At 49.2% G+C, this 17,031-nt stretch overlaps 2 protein-coding genes and 1 pseudogene across 5 annotated transcripts in view; 2 read left to right on the forward strand and 1 right to left on the reverse strand.

The window, feature by feature from the left end:
* The window catches only part of FBXW10B (F-box and WD repeat domain containing 10B), a 36,613-nt gene that overhangs the window by 12,096 nt on the left and 7,486 nt on the right, over positions 1-17,031 (forward strand). For all 4 annotated transcript variants that reach the window (XM_032138017.2, XM_058431992.1, XM_032138019.2 and 1 more), the window contains exons 7-10: positions 1,437-1,637; positions 10,567-10,688; positions 12,877-13,025; positions 15,982-16,124. In XM_032138017.2, the coding sequence (XP_031993908.1) occupies positions 1,437-1,637; positions 10,567-10,688; positions 12,877-13,025; positions 15,982-16,124 (615 nt within the window). The remainder of the gene's footprint in view (positions 1-1,436; positions 1,638-10,566; positions 10,689-12,876; positions 13,026-15,981; positions 16,125-17,031) is intronic.
* On the reverse strand, positions 5,789-8,533 carry LOC116458420 (FLYWCH-type zinc finger-containing protein 1-like). The gene is given in 4 exon segments (XM_032753875.2): positions 5,789-6,749; positions 6,751-7,897; positions 7,900-8,311; positions 8,313-8,533. Coding segments are annotated over 4 exon segments (1,932 nt in total). The 5' UTR covers positions 8,349-8,533; the 3' UTR covers positions 5,789-6,412.
* LOC116458422 (lysosomal enzyme trafficking factor-like) lies at positions 13,529-14,094 on the forward strand (annotated as a pseudogene).

Below are 17,031 nucleotides of genomic sequence, written 5' to 3' on the forward strand. Positions count from 1 at the left end.
CATGAATCATTAACAAATTGCATCTTGACAATAGAACAGTCAGTATGGGGAAGACAGAACAGATAAGATAGGGGAAAGGCAAAGTTGAGTTTTTATGGATAGTATGGTGATAACTGCTCTTTAGAAGAGATGGTGACTAGTTGAATGCTAGGTATGACAAACGGAACAAGGGCAAAAATATCAAGAATTGCTCCTTATATATGTGTATACATATACACACATATATATATACACATAATACACATATGTACATGTATATATATACATATATTTTTATGTATATATATACACACACACATATATGTTTTAAAGAACAGTTATCACCATACTATCCGTATTTCTTTTTTCAGAGTGAACCTCATTCTGTCGTCCAGGCTGGGGTGCAGTGGTGCAATCTTGGCTCCTTGTAACCTCCACCTCCTGGGCTCAAGCGATTCTGCTGCCTCAGCCTCCTAAGTAGCTGAGACTATAGGCACATGCCACCACGCCTGGCTAATTTCTGAATTTTTTTGTAGAGACAGGGTTTCATTATCTGGTCAGGTTGGTCTCAAAGCTCCTCATATTTAGAGTGACTATACATCATTGTTTATTGGAACAATCCCTCTCTACTCTGCATTCCTAGTGTCATTAACAATAGTGTCCCCAGGTTGGGCGTGGTGGCTCATGCCTGTAATTCCAGAACTTTGGGAGGCTGAGGTAGGAGGATCACTTGAGGCCAAGAGTTGTAGGTTACAGGGAGTTATTACTGGGCCCCTGTACTCCAGCCTGGGTAACAGAGCAAGACCTTGTCTCTAAAAATAAATAAATAGTATCCCCTTTTACAATAAAAAACTCTCAGTTTGGACAATACATTATTTGGTCATCCTGTTCATACTTTACCTATTTGCTAATAATCCTATGATTGAAAAATTAATTCAACTCACCTAGTTTTATGGGACAATAAGCTCATTGTAAGTAAGGTCCTTATCTGATAATTATTTATATTTCCTGTGGTATCTACTAGCACAGGACTTTGAACCTAATATATGCTCACTGGATATTGATTAAGGGAAAAAACAAAAGAAAAGAAACACAGTGTGCACAGGACTTCCCAACTGTGTTCCTCTGATGTTTTCCAAGAAAAAAGGTTTCCATGATCAATTAAATTTGGGCAATGCCACATACTCCATTCTCTCTCAGGGATTTAGCATACATTTACAGAATTTAAAAAAAGATTTAGTGTTTAAATTTAACGGAAATGGATTTTTGTCATCGTATGAGAGTGGGGATCCCTCGGGGCCTGTTAATTCTCGACCTTGCCTTCTGCTGCCTCCCTTGTTGAAAGGCCCTGAATTTTCCTTTACACCACTGCTGTAGGCAAAGTCATAGGGCTAAGTCAGTCCCAGGAGGGACACTGACTCTTCTTTCATGGATAATCCTTTTCCCCTGGCACTCAGGTGGGATCAAAACAGAGTCATCCACTATTCCGGGGGAGATCTGATAGCTGTGTCATCTAATCAAAAGATCCATCTTCTGGACATCATACAAGTAAAAGCGATACCCGTTGAATTCCGAGGCCATGCCGGGAGTGTCCGGGCCCTCTTCCTGTGTGAGGAGGCAAACTTTCTCCTAAGCGGAAGCTATGACCTAAGTATCAGGTGAGGAGCCCAAAGGCATCATGATCCCCATCCCACCTACGGCCTAGAGGCAGCTCATGGAAGAAGTGTGCATGCTTCTTTCTTTTTATATTTAACAGTTATCCTAGAAGATATTGACTTCTAGAATACCTTCAGCTTATTTTTTTTTGGCAAGGAAAAAGGAATGTATATATTGCTTAAAATTTGAATGAGATAGATTTATAACCGTTATCAGATATATTTTCTAATTGATGACTGCAAATAAGAAAAATTTTCTTTATTAGCATTCTTAGATGAAGAAATAATTTACATTTGTTCTTACAGATTCTTTCAGGGGAACGTGGCTTTTTATGGGTATGAGACAGACTATAGAGGCAAAATAGTGTTTTAAAAATGCATATGTGGCCAGGCACAGTGGCTCACGCCTATAATCCCAGCACTTTGGGAGGCCGAGGCCGGTGGATCACGAGGTCAGGAGATCGAGACCATCCTGGCTCACATAGTGAAACCCCATCTCTACTAAACAAAATACAAAAAATTAGCGGGGCGTGGTGGCGGGTGCCTGTAGTCCCAGCTACTCGGGAGGCTGAGGCAGGAGAATGGCGTGAACCCGGGAGGCGGAGCTTGCAGTGAGCCTAGATCATGCCACTGCACTCCAGCCTGGGTGACAGAGTGAGACTCCATCTCAAAAAAAAAAAAAAAAAAAAACCCAAAAAATCACATATGTATGTATATTTTTAAACAATATAACAAACACTCATGCGTCCATTACTCAGGCCAAGAAATAAGATACCACCGTTCCCTAACCCTCCCACTGTGCCCTTCTCTTCTTGCTTCTTCTTGCCAACCAGAGGTAATATTATTCTAATTTTATACTAATGATTCCCTTGCATTTCTTTATCATTTTTGCTTCCTTCTTATACATCTCCAAAAGTATTAGTTGCTTTTGCCTGTTTTTGAACTCCAAAGGAATTATATTTTAAAAATATAATAGTTCCATTCTTACATGGAACTATGTTTTTGAGATTCACCTATATGATGTAGGTGGCAGTAATTAACTTATTTTCGCTGAGATACTGTATTAAATTGGATGAGTCTATCGTAACTCATTTATTTGTTTTTCTGTTGGTGGACATTTGCATTGTTTATAGTATTTATTTATTTATTTATTTATTTATTTATTTGAAATGGAGTCTTACTCTGTCGCCCAGGCTGGAGTGCAGTGATGCCATCTCGGCTCACTGCAAGCTCCGCCTCCCAGGTTCACACCATTCTCCTGCCTCAGCTTCCCAAGTAGCTGAGACTACAGGCTCCCACCACCACGTCCGGCTAATTTTTTTTTGTATTTTTTAGTAGAGAAGGGTTTTCATCATGTTAGCCAGGATGGTCTCTGTCTCCTGACCTCATGATCCACCCACCTCGGCCTCCCAAAGTGCTGGGATTACAGGTGTGAGCCACTGCACCCGACCCTTGTTTCTAGTTTTTAATTATTTCAAAGAATGCTGCCAGAGACGGGTCTTGGATGTGTCCCCTGGTGCCCATGTGCACGAGTTTTTTAAAGGTGTATTCTTAGTATGGGAATTTTTAGGAAGGAGTACTAAACTGTTTTCCAATGTAATTGTATTAATTTACATTCCCATTGACAGCATATGAGAATATCTCTTCTTATGCATTCTCACCAACACTTAATACTGTCAATCTAACAGTTTTGTCAATCTGATGGGTATTAAATAAAACCCATTTAACTTTCCTGATTACTAATGAAGTTGAACACCTTTTCATATGTGTATTAGTCAGGGTCTCCAGAGAAACAGAACCAATAGAATGTGTATACACATAGGAGATTTACCAAAAAGTATTGACTTGTGTGATCAAGGTGGCTGGCAAGTGCAAAATCTGCATCGTGGGCCAGCAGGCTGGAGACCCCGGTGAGCCAACGGTGCAGATGAAGCGCAAAGGCCATCTGCCAGAGAATTCCCTCTTGCCAGGACTATCTATTAACTTTGTTCATAGTATCTACATGAATTTTGTTGAACAAAAATTCTCAATATGGGCCGGGCACAGTGGCTCATGCATGTGATCCCAGCACTTAGGGAGGCCGAGGCGGGCGGATCATCTGAGGTCGGGAGTTTGAGACCAGCCTGACCAACATGGAGAAACCCGTCTCTACTAAAAATACAAAATTAGCCAGGCATGGTGGCACATGCCTGTAATCTCAGCTACTCAGGAAGGCTGAGGCAGGAGAATCACTTGAACCTGGGAGGTGCCACTGCACTCCAGCCTGGGCAACAAGAGCGAAACTCAGTCTCAAAAAAAAAAGAAAAAATCTTAATATGAATGTAATAAAAACATCAGTTTATCAGGGTTTTCTTTTTTTTTTCCTCATTTCTGTGATTCTTCCCTCTTCTAGGTCACAAAGATATTTTCTAATATTTTCTTCTATCAACATTATAGTTTTATCTTTTGCATTCATTTTTTAAATCTATTTGCAATTCAACCTTGTATGTGGCGTTAGGGTTTCCATTTCATTTATTCATATTTAAATAAAGTGAGCAGTTTCTCCCCGACAGCAACTACTATATAACCTGCCACTTCCTCCATTGATTTGTGGTGCTAGCTTTATCACATGGAAATTTCCCGTATGTGCATGAGAATGTCCCTGTGCTCTCTGATCTAGTCCACTGTCTTTCTGTTTTTAATCAAAATCCCCCTCCTTGAAAATTGTTTGTTTTGTTTTTGGGTATGCATTTGGAGAATGTTTTAAAATGTGATGGGGAGGGAAATTCTGCTTTTCGCTTTTTTTTTTTTTTGAGACAGAGTCTTGTTCTGTCGCCCAGGCTAGAGTGCAGTGGTGCGATCTTGGCTCACTGCCAGCTCCGCCTCCCGTGATCACGCCATTCTCCTGCCTCAGCCTCCCGAGTAGCTGGGACTACAGGCACCTGCCACCACGCCTGGCTAATTTTTTGTATTTTTAGTAGAGACAAAGTTTCTCCGTGCTAGCCAGGATGGTCTCGATCTCCTGACCTCATGATCTGCCCACCTTGGCCTCCCAAAGTGCTGGGACTACTAGCGTGAGCCACTGCACCCAGCCAATAATTGGTTTTTCTATGTAGACAATCTTATCAACTGCAAATTACAATATATTATCTTTTTTTTTTTTTTTTTTTTTTTTTTTTTTTTGAGATGGAGTCTCACTCTGTTGCCAGGCTGGAGTGCTATGGCGCGATCTCGGCTCACTGTAACCTCCAACTCGCTGATTCAAAGGATTCCCCTGCCTCAGCCTCCCGAGTAGCTGGGACTACAGGCATGGGCCACCACGCCCGGCTAATGCTTTTTTGTATTTTAGTAGAGACGTGGTTTCACTGTGTTGGCCAGGATGGTCTCAATCTCCTGACCTTGTGATCTGCCCACCTCGGCCTACCAAAGTGCTGGAATTACAGGCATGAGCCACCGTGCCCGGCTGACAATATATTATCTTCTTTTCTAATGCCTATACCATCTTTTGTTTTTCTTTCCTTCTAACTTTGCCTAGGCCTTCCAGTGCTGTGGCAGGCAGTAGCAGTGAGAGTGGGCATCTTCATCTTGTTCCCCTTCTGGAAGGGAATACATCTACAGTTTCTCCACTGAGCATAATACTTGCTGTTATGACTTTGGCTTATACCTTTTACTAAATCCAGAAAGTTCCTTCTATTCCTATTTTTCTTTTCTTTTTTTTTTTTTTTTTTGAGTTGGAAAATAGGATTTACTGGGGGAACCGTACAAGCAGAGGAGAAGCAGGGGTGCCCGGGCTGTCATAGCCTTGCAGCGGATGGTGGGCTCCGTGGCCAACTTGCCAGGGGACAGGCCTGTTGCTGGCACTCCCCCCACAATTACAGGGTGGGAGCGAAGGACCTCGCGGCTGAGGACAGGTCCTTGTTAGTAAGCAGGAGGCTCTGCAGTCCCGGTGGGGTCATCTTGCCTCTCCGGACTGCTCCCTCTGACTGGCGAAGCCACACTCTGTGAAGCTGCTTGACAGAAGGGGACACACCTCTGCTGCCCAGGATGGACCTGGGCCACCCAGGATGCCGCTGGCCTCAGTCTGGGCACGTGTGCCCAGCACTGGCTCCTGCTGACCCCTGGGCTGGCTCCCATCTCGGGGAATGACGCCTGCCGTGGGAATCGTGGAGAGGGGGGTTAATTTAACTTGGAAGGAGCACAGAAAGGAAAGTGTGGAGCGCGGAGCGAGGCCTCTGGTTTGGCCGGCTCAGGTTGCTGGGGATGGCTGCACCCTGGCACAGGCGGCCAGAGACCAGGAAGGCCTACCCAGCACCTGTCCAGAAAAGATTGGTGTGGCTTGACCTGGCCTATGCGGGGCAGCTCAGTTTGAGCAGGAAGTTCCCCAAACGTGCCCAGGCTCCAAGACAGGGGCATTCACTTTGCACCATGCTGAGCAGAGCGAGCCCTCGCCAGGTGGAAAGCCCTGGGAAGGCTGCGTGCTCTGCAAACCCAGGGGTGCTGTGGCCGGACAGCAGGGGCGTCCGCGTCCAGGCAGCTTCGTCACGTCTTCCAAAGGTCAGGAAGGCGCCACCGCCCTGCCCCACGACAGCTGCGTCTGCAAGCGCCAGCTCTGAGCACTGTTCTCCGCCGACACAAGGACACCATCCAAGAATTCCTCCTGAGGAGACGCGAAGACCATCGATGCTTTGGAAGAATGAAAAGAAGTTTCTGCCAAGCCAAACCTAAGTGGATGGGAAGTGCCTGTGTGGATGTGAAGCCACCTCGGGTGGGCGGCTCAGAGCTCCTCTGCCGACATCGCCTCACTGGGACTCGCCATCCAGTCTGATGTCTTTGATGTCCCCATAAATCGGCTGGCTTTCAGGAGAACACATCTTGAAGCACAGCTGAACTTGAATCTTTTCTGGGTCCTCCTGCTGGGCGGCAGTGGGGAGCCGCTCCCGTTGCCTCAAGGCCTCCAGGCCCGCCAGGTCAGGCTGGTGGCAGTGGCTGTGCGTGACCATGATGTGGTGGCCCTGGGTGATGGCGCGGCTGCGGCAGCCCAGCCGAGCCTGGTCCCGGCAGCCCAGCCGAGCCTGGTCCCGGCACATCCAGTACACCTTTTTCCCAGCCGCCTTCTCCTTCCTGTAGAGGAAGGACCAGGAACCTGCCCCCCAGGGAAGTCCTCAGGAACTCCAGGGGCCAGAAAGGATCCGGGCTGTCCCACTGCGCCAGGTTGGGGAAGTGCTCCCGCTGCCGCAGGGCCTCCAGGCCGCCCAGGTCCGGTGGGTGGCAGTGCCTGCGCATGACCATGACCCGCCGGCCCTGGGTCATGGCACGGCTGCGGCAGCCCATGCGGAGGGCCTGGCCCGGGCAGGTCCAATACACCTTCTCCCCGGCCGCCTTCTCCCGCCGGTAGAGGAAGGACTTGTACACCAGGAAGCTGCTCCCCAGGGGCGTCTTCAGGAACTCAGGGCCTCCAGGGTCTGCGTCCATGTCCTGGTCCTCGTCTGGGGATCCTTCCCGGGCCTCGGGCTGGATTGGCAGCTCCTGGTCTTCGACCTTTGCTCGCTTTCTGGGCCGAGGCCTGGTGAGAGTCAGGGGACCCGGACCCCTGCGGTAAAGCAGACTATCCACGCCTTGGAGCAGCGTGTCCACTTGGCTCCCAGGGCCGTCCTGCCCAGCCTGCAGCGTCTCCATGGCCTTCTCCTGCTGCCGCCGGGCTTCCAGGCCCTCCATATCGGGCTGGTGGCAGTGCCCACGCATCACGGTCACCCGCTGTCCCTGGGTGATGGCCCGGCTCCAGCAGCTGTGCAGCGCGTGGTCCCGGCAGGTCCAATACACCTTGTCCCCGACAGCCTTCTCCCACTTGCAGAGGAACGACTCGTGTACCAGGAAGCTGCCCCCGTAGCACGTCCTCAGGAACTCGAGGGGCCGGGCCTGTCCCAGCCCCAGGATCGAGCGCTTCTTGGGCGGCAGGCTCAGCAGTGACAGGGCTCGGGGTCCCTCTTCCTCCGGGGCTGGCTTGCTCAGCACCAGCCCAGGAGTGGGCTCTGGCTGTGGCTCCTCAGGGCACTGCCACGGGCCCACCCCCTCCAGTGGCTCCTCCACTCGGCCTCCAGGGCCCTCAGGACCCTGGGGCTCTCCCAAGCCCTCTGGCAGGGCCAGGCTGGGCAGCTTCTCCCTCTGTCGCCGGGCCTCCATGCCTTGCTCATCGGGCGCGTGGCAGTGGCCCCGCATCACTGTGGCCCGCAGGCCTCGGGTGATGGCCCGGCCCGGGCAGCCCAGCTCAGCATGCTGGCGGCACTCCAGTATACCTTGTCCCCCACAGCCTTCTCCTGCTTGTACGGGAAGGACTCCAGCACCAGGAGGTGGCCCCCGAATGGTGTCCTCAGGAACTCCAGGGGCTGAGGGGCTGCTGTGTCCAGCTTGCTGCACTTCTGTTCAGGCATCTGCGGGGCTGGCTGGACCACCCCTCCCTGCCCAACTGGCAGGATCTGCAAGGTGCTGGCGAGGGTGGCAAGGGTGGCGAGGGTGGCGGGGCCAGCCATCTCCAGGGACAGGACGCAGTGCACTTCCTGGGGCTTGGATCCCACCGTATCCTCATCTTGGTTGGAGTCTGTGAGCAGGACCAGTTTGGAGAACTCCCTGGGCTTCCTGGGGGCTGCCCGGACGACGTCCGTGGCTGGCTCGGGGGATGGCTCCCGGCTGGCCTTCACACTCTTCGCCCTCCTGCTTGCTGGGCTCGGGCAGGGGCATCCCGGGACCCAGGGCCTGTCCCTCAGGCCACGCTCAGCCCCCAGCAAGGAACCTGGAGTCCAGCAGTTCCATCCTTCACATGTGAGTGAGAGGCGTCACCATCATCCCCCACACCTGGGTCATGACGCTGGCTTGCTGGGCAGGAGACCCGGGGGCAAATCCCATAACTTCTCTGGGCTGGTTTCACCGACGGCAGCGGAGCCCTCCCTCTCCGGCGACAGCACCGCGGCGGGTCCTTCAGCCTCTGCCGCTGCAGCAGCAGGCGTCAACCTTGCGGCCCAGGCTGCTGCCGCCACCCCGACCCCGGCGCCCGCTCCCAGCCCCGACCTGCCGCTCGGGAGCGAGCCCCGTGACCGCTCTATTCCTATTTTTCTAAAAGTATTTATCAAATACCTTTTCTTGCATAAATTTAAAAAACCAACCTGAAGACATATACCACCATATTGCTAGAAACAGAAATTCAAAACACGCTTTCTTTCAGAGCACTGCGCCATCATTCAATGCACTGTGGCTGCCTTGTAGGCTCTGAGAAACTGGTAAGGCATTGGTAAGGCTGCAGGACCCTTGGGAATATTAGAAGAAAAAGCTTAACATATCCAAAAAACCCCAAAGACATATGAATCGTTTTTATGTGCCAAGCCTCACAATAACTCTATGAAGTAAGTACAAATTTTTATTATTTTTTAGACGGAATCTCACTCTGTTGCCAGGCTGGAGTGCAGTGGTGCTATCTTGGCTCACTGCAAGCTCCGCCTCCCGGGTTCACGCCATTCTCCTGCCTCAGCCTCCTGAGTAGCTGGGACTACAGGCGCCTGCCACCACACCTGGCTAATGTTTTGTATTTTTAGTAGAGACGGGGTTTCACCATGTTAGCCAGGATGGTCTCGATCTCCCGACCTCGTGATCTGCTTGCCTCCTAAAGTGCTGGGATTACAGGCGTGAGCCACCGCGCCCAGTCGCAAGTACAATTATTATCCTCAGTTTACAGATGAAGAGACTGAAATAAGTGGTGGTTCAGTAATTTGCCCAGGATCACACAGCTAGTAAGTGATGGCCCTGGGAATGGACTTCAGGCAGCCTGCTCTAGAACCATTATCTCAGCATTCTGCTTTGTCCTGTCTCAAAAGCAGCCTAGCTGAAGCGGAAGTATCAATGGCAGTTGGGAGACCTTGGGCAAGTGTTCTTATTAAAAAACAGGATAATTCATCTCTCAGATATGCTCTATATGTACATAAATATTTTGGATCGAAGTGATTGGTAAAGGATTCTGTTGCTCTTGTTTGAAGATCCTCTGTACTGTTGAGTCAGTGCCATGGATTCTAAGGCTGGTGGTTATTCAGGATGCTTCTACCTAAAAACCACCTGGCATTGATCAAGTATTTTGTACATGTTAATCACTATTCCACTGGTGCAGGGTTTCTCAACCTTGGCACTATTGCCATCTGGGGCTGGGAAATTCTTTACTGTGGGGCCTGCCCTGTGCAATGTAGGATGTTTAGCAGCATCTCTGGATTCTATGCACTAGATGCCAGGGGCACCTCCTTCCCTGCTTGTGACCACCAAAAATATCTCCAGGTATTTCCAAATGGCCCCTGGAGGTAGAAGTTACCCAGGATTGACAATCACTGTATTAGTCCATTTAATTCTTCACAAAAACCCTATGACGTAAATACTCTTTTTTTTTTTTTTTTTTTTTTGAGACAGAGTCTCGCTCTATTGGCAGGCTGGAGTGCAGTGGCACGATCTCAGCTTGCTGCAACCTCCGCCTCCCGGATTCAAGCAATTCTCCTGCTTCAGCCTCCCGAGTAGCTGGGACTACAGGCGCACACCACCACACCCAGCTGATTTTTGTATTTTTAGTAGAGATAGGGTTTCACCATGTTGGCCAGAATGGTCTCGATCTCTTGACCTCATGATCCGCCTGCCTCAGCCTCCCAAAGTGCTGGGATTACAGGGGTGAGCCACCGCGCCTGGCCAATGACTCCTATTATTTCCATTTTATCAATGAGGAAAGGAAACTTACACAGAAATTAACTTCCTCAAAGTTACACCAAATAGGTGCTGCAGCTGGGATTCAAATCCAGGCCCCTGACTCTAAGCTGAACCATGAGAATCTGCTGCCTCCCAACTACCTACTTATCTACAGGGATTCTACGCAGTATGATCCTCTGGGCCCTCAGGAACTCTCACAAACATTCTTTTGGCCTGATTCTTGCAGATACTGGGATCTGAAAAGTGGGGCTTGCATACGAATCTTCGGTGGTCACCAGGGGACTATCACTTGCATGGACTTGTATAAGAACAGGCTTGTATCTGGAGGAAGAGATTGCCAGGTAAAAGGTGAGAAAGAAGCACCTTAAATTTTCTAAGAAGTTTCCCCAACCCATGGGTTACCAGAATGCTTTGTTTTTTTTTTTTTTTTTTTTTTTTTGAGACGGAGTCTCGCTCTGTCGCCCAGGCTGGAGTGCAGTGGCGCAATCTCGGCTCACTGCAAGCTCCGCCTCCCGGGTTCACGCCATTTTCCTGCCTCAGCCTCTCTGAGTAGCTGGGACTACAGGCGCCCGCCACCACGCCCGGCTAATTTTTTTTTTTGTATTTTTAGTAGCGACGTGGTTTCACCGTGGTCTCGATCTCCTGACCTCGTGATCCGCCCGCCTCGGCCTCCCAAAGTGCTGGGATTACAAGCGTGAGCCACCGCGCCCAGCCCAGAATGCTTTGTTTTGCTCATTTCTATAGGCAGGCAGTCATTTATTCTTTATCATCAATCCATCCATCCATCCATCTATCCATCCATCCATCCATCCACCCATCCTTCCTTCCTTCCATCTATCAATCAATCCATCCATTCAACAACTATCTGTACAATACCTACAACAAGCTACACACTGAGCTAGGTGCTGAGGAGAAAAAAGAATAATAGGATATGGCCCTTTAGATACAACTTTTTATTTCTTCAAAGGGCTCATTGTCTCCTAATGGAAGCAGATACATAAATATATAGTGGGGAATATAATAAATCCAGGAACAACAACAGCTGCCATTTACTGAGTACCAATTTTGTGTATGTTTAACATACATTATCTAATCCTCACGAGAGCCCCACTGGTAATTTTATAAATGGGCCAAGATATATACATGAAATATAAGTGAAGGAAAGCAACTTACACAGTTAGGGCTAACCTAGCATAAATGATTAAGCACATGGCCTCTGGATCCAGACTCCCTAGGTCCAAATCCCGGCTCTGCCACTCACCACCTGCATGACTTGAGCAGGCAACCCAACTTCTCTATGCCTCAGTTTCCTCATCTGTGTAGTGGGGAATAATAATAGTACTTGTGAAGATGAGCTAATGCATGTCACACACCTTGAGTGATCGCCGGCTGTTAGTGCCATATAAGTGTCAACTCTGGTTGTTGTTATATTTTGTCTCAGGCCACTTGTCCTGTTGCCTGAGGAAGAAGGTGCTTTTGGGGAGTACCTTTGAAGGAGACTTTAATGTTTTCATTCCTGAATTCATAGAGTTCACTTTCAACTTCTTCCTTTTTTTTTTTTTGAGATGGAGTCTTGCTCTGTGGCCAGGTTGGAGTGCAGTGGCATGATCTTGGCTCACTGCAACCTCAGCCTCCCGGGTTCAAGTGATTCTCCTGCCTCAGCCTCCCGAGTAGCTGGGACTACAGGCGTGCGCCACCACACCCAGCTAATTTTTATTTTTAGTAGAGACGGGGTTTCACCACGTTGGCTAGGCTGGTCTCGATTTCCTGACCTTGTGATCCACCCGCCTCGGCCTCCCAAAGTGCTGGGATTATAGGCGTGAGCCACTGGGCCCGGCATCAACTTCTTCCTTTTAGAAAACCCTGTTCTGCCACCTACCCACCCACTCTCATCCCCACTACAAGATGCCAGGCAGTTGCTCTAACATAGTCTGTGTTGAAGCAGCAGTAAACCCACCCCTAGCCGTGACCATTTCTCCATAAAATCCAAAAGTCTGATTCAGAAGTATTTAAAAATGTAAGTGAGGGTAGACGACCTTCTTTTATTTTGGGGATAGAAGGTGTGAGTCAGGAAGACAACATCTGGGAAAAATGACAACACTACACGTATGCCATGATTTTCTTCTTCTTTTTTTTTTTTTTAAATTTTACGTGCCCCTACTCAAGCTGTATGCCATGATTTTTATGAAATCTACTCGATAGCAAGCATTTTTCAGGCTTGAGGAATCAGCTGATGGGAGATGAGTTGTTTAGCACTTGGGGCCTCAAGGCTAAGTTCCAGGGCCATAGCCAAGGTCTTCTGGATTGCGGGCTCCCCCAGCCACCCGTATTCAAGGGTGCTCTGTGCTGTGGGTACATGAGCTGTTGGTGAGCCTGCCCAGTGGAGGTGCTATGCCAGGGGAAGTCCTTCTAGAGTCTGACTTGATGGGCTCGATGAGTCTTTGCTTCTGTGATGGGGAACAGAACTCCATTATAACCTTTCCTCTTCCCCCTTTTTCCCCGCTCCCATCTCTTCGCCTCTTTCCCTCCTGTTAAGTGTGGGATGTAGACACAGGGAAGTGCCTGAAGACATTTAGACACAAAGACCCCATCTTGGCCACCAGGATCAATGATACCTACATTGTGAGCAGCTGTGAGCGAGGGGTGGTGAAAGTGTGGCACATTGCCATGGCCCAGTTGGTAAAGGTAAGTGGGCAGTGGGCTGCCTTGGGGGAAAGGGCACTGGGGAGGAGATGGGCGGGCTCCCCTACCTAGCTCCTCAGGTCATCCTAGAGCAACTGAGTATGGCCATCAAGAAGGACAGTCCTGGCGGGCGGGCTGGCCACCCCGGGACAGGAGGGTGAGATCCGGGACCTCAGCTTTGCAAGCAGGCTCCGCCGGCGACCGCTGACGGGCGCTGCGCTCGCGGCGCTGCAAGGTGGCGAAGCCCGGGCCTGGCGCCGCCTGCGCAGCCTTGGTCGCGGCGTGTCGGCGCTGCAGCGCGGCAGGGGGCGGGGCCGGCCGCCCGGAGGCCCAAGTGGCGGGGACGCCTCCCTGCCGGGTCGGGTCCTCAGAGCGGGTCTCTGGCGGCGGCGACGGGGGCCGGGCCGCGCGTGACCCGCCGCAGTTACGCCGTTCTTAATCACTAGTAGCTGGTGCTCCAGGCTGGCGGCGCTCACCTTTCTCCTAGCCGGGTGACCCAGGGGATTTATTTTATGGTGGCTTTCTCTGAAATGCCAAAGCCACCCGATTATTCAGAGCTAAGTGACTCTTTAACGCTTGCCGTGGGAACAGGAGGATTTTCGGGACCATTGCACAGAGCGTGGAGAAGGATGAACTTCCGTCAGCGGATGGATTGGAGTGGGATTGTATCCGTTAGCCAGTGCGGCAGCATTTTACTATGTTTTTGAAATCAATGAGACTTATAACAGGCTGGCCTTGGAACACATTCAACAGCACCCTGAGCAGCCTCTTGAAGGAACCACATGGACACACTCCTTGAAAGCTCAATTACTCTCCTTGCCTTTTTGGTTGTGGACAATTATTTTTCGGATACCTTACTTACAGATGTTTTTGTTCCTATACTCTTGTACAAGAGCTGATCCCAAAACAGTGGGCTAGTGTATCATCCCTATATGCTTGGCAGTTATTTGCAATCGCCACCAGGCATTCGTCAAGGCTTCTAATCAGATGAGCAGACTACAACTGATAGACACATAAAATCAGTCACCGTTTTTTCCCTACGATTACAAAACTGCCAGTCCTATATGGAGTCTGATCACAAGACTGCAGTTTCTTCACAGATCTCAGGAAGTTGTGGTGGGGAAGAGGCTTTTTAAAAACATGTGATGAGGGGGCTATCTTTATCTGAATAATAATGAATTTTTAGGTAAAACCTGAGGTAGAGTAGTACAAAATCATGTTGATGACTTGATTTTGGAAATTAAATCGTGTCTGTTATTTGCGTTCTTTAGAAACTTTACCAAGTACCTGAATTCATATTTCTATTCTACTGTGCAACATAGTGATGACTCAAGAAGTTTTTCCTTTGGGAAAAAAATGAATATGAACATTTCCATTGTGTTAAGTGTAAAAAGGTCCAGATGTGATCATAAAATTTAAATTTTATACAAAAAAAAAAAAAAGGACAGTCCTGAAGCTCTAAAGGGGAAGGCCCCAAAGTGGGGCATTCAGAGTCTGTGGAGGGTAGGGGCTCCACCGCCCACATCATGACCCACGGTATCATGGGGTTGGTGGAGGAAGACTGCATTCTGACTCAGCATGAGATATGGGCTCAGGGCCTTGTAACAGCAGTGGAGGTGAAGTACCTTTTCTTCCTCAAGAGTATTGCACTTTGTAGGGCCAGGCGCAGTGGTTCACACCTGTAATCCCAGCACTTTGGGAGGCTGAGGCGGGCCGATCATGAGGTCAGGAGTTCGAGACCAGCCTGACCAACATAGTGAAACCCTGTCTCTACTAAAAAATAAAAATAAAAATAAAAAAATACAAAAAATTAGCCGGGCATGGTGGTGGGCGCCTGTAACCTCTGCTACTTAGGAGGCTGAAGCAGGAAAATCACTTGAACTCGGGAGGCAGAGGTTGCAGTGAGCCGAGATCATGCATCTCAAAAAAAAAAAAAAAAAGAGTATTGCATTTTGGTATGGGGTGAGAGGATGAACAAAGCATTTTTTTCCTAAGAAGAAAACACTGGAGGATGAACAGAAAATTTTTTTTCTCCTTGCTCTCTAATGAAGACAGACAATGGATGATCTTGAAAGTGATTGGATGGTCATGAAACATACTCTTGCTGGATCTGAACCCCTGGCCTTAGCGGGTGGTGTTGATATATGATTTGCAGCAGGAACACAGGATCACAGTGAAAAGTGGCTGGCTTGGCATGTGGAATTTTCCCACCAATCTTGTCACTACGGCCAATCCAGCAGTTGCAGGCACAGGGATGGCCCATGTGCACTCTGGGTTCTGGCAAGGAGCTGGGATGGCACACGTTACCTTCGTCCTTCTGACAGCAAAGGACAGTGATTTCTGGCCCTCTCTGGTGCTCCAAGAAGGTAGTGTCTGCCCCAAACACAGACCCACCAGGAGCAAGACCCCTCCCTGATACCATTCCTCCTTAACCAGAGAGAGAGCTCTACGTGGAATGGACTCCATTGGCCTTCTTTTTTTCTTTTCTTTTCTTTTTTTTTTTTTTTTTTTTTTGAGACAGAGTCTTGCTCTGTCGCCAGGCTGGAGCACAGTGGCTAGATCTTGGCGCACTGCAACCTCCACCTCCCTGGTTCAGGGATTCTCCTGCCTCAGCCTCCCGAGTAGCTGAGATTACAGGTGTGTGCCACCACGCCCAGCTAATTTTTGTATTTTTAGTAGAGACGGGGTTTCACCATGTTGGCCAGGATGGTCTCAATCTCCTGACCTCGTGATCTGCCCACCTCGGCCTCTCAAAGTGCTGGGATTACAGGGATGAGCCACCGCGCCCAGCCTCCGTTGGCCTTCTTAGAGCAAAAGCAAGATTAGCTCAGGTACCTACTGAATGAATGGCAGTCACAGATTGGTGGGGGTGGCTTTGGGATTCATCTGAAGAAGCCTCAGCTTTGGTTCTTGGAGGAGTCACAGTCTGAGTTGAAGACAGTGGTATCTTTTCTTGCAGACTCTCAATGGCCACGAGGGAGCTGTGAAGTGCCTATTCTTCGACCAGTGGCATCTCCTCTCAGGAAGCACTGATGGCCTGGTCATGGCCTGGAGCATGGTGGGGAAGTATGAGCGCTGCCTGATGGCCTTCAAGCATCCCAAGTAGGTGCCTGTGAAGCCTGGGGCGATGAACCTGGTGTCCTTCCCTTCCCCGTCGTAGCCTAGACTGCAATCGTTGGCAGACCTTCTGCTCCCTGTGGACATCATGTTCTCTGCACCTCACCCTCTCTGCTTCCCTCCTCTTCCACTTGGGACCCATTTTTCCCCACCATCTTCTCTGTCTGACTGTTAACCTCTTCCACTGTCTCTTGTTTCTCTTGTGAAGTAACTATAGGAGCCTGGGGGTTTTGAGAAGTTATTGAATTTTTTTTTTTTTTTTGAGACAGAGTCTTGCTCTGTTGCCAGGCTGGAGTGCAGTGGCGCAATCTTGGCTCACTGCAAGCTCTACCTCCCGTGTTCACGCTATTCTCCTGTCTCAGCCTCCTGAGTAGCTGGGACTACAGGCGTCCACCACCACACCCAGCTAATTTTTTGTATTTTTAGTAGAGACAGGGTTTCACCGTGTTAGCCAGGATGGTCGCAATCTCCTGACCTCGTGATCCGCCCACCTCGGCCTTCCAAAGTGCTGGGATTACAGGTGTGAGCCACCACGCCCGGCCGATAATACTATTTTAAAAGGAATCAAAACATTAAATAATTCTCAGCATGACTATTGTATAAGTAAACGCTAGGAATCAAATTGCAAGAGACAAACATGATCATCTATATGTTAGATTAAAAAAAAAGATTGTGACATCAGCCCTTTTGTTTTGTCATCTTGTGGCCCTGTGACCTAACTGCAGGGAAAGTAGCTGCAGAATGGGAAGAAGTATATCTTGAGAGAAGCTCACGGTTTACTTCCACAATTATAAAATGACAGCAGGCCGGGCGTGGTGGCGCATGCCTGTAATCCCAGCACTTTGGGAGGCCGAGGTGGGTGGATCACCTGAGGTCAGGATTTCATGACCAG

Source organism: Hylobates moloch, unplaced genomic scaffold, assembly GCF_009828535.3.
Source record: "Hylobates moloch isolate HMO894 unplaced genomic scaffold, HMol_V3 SCAFFOLD_19, whole genome shotgun sequence".
Lineage (NCBI taxonomy): Eukaryota > Metazoa > Chordata > Mammalia > Primates > Hylobatidae > Hylobates > Hylobates moloch.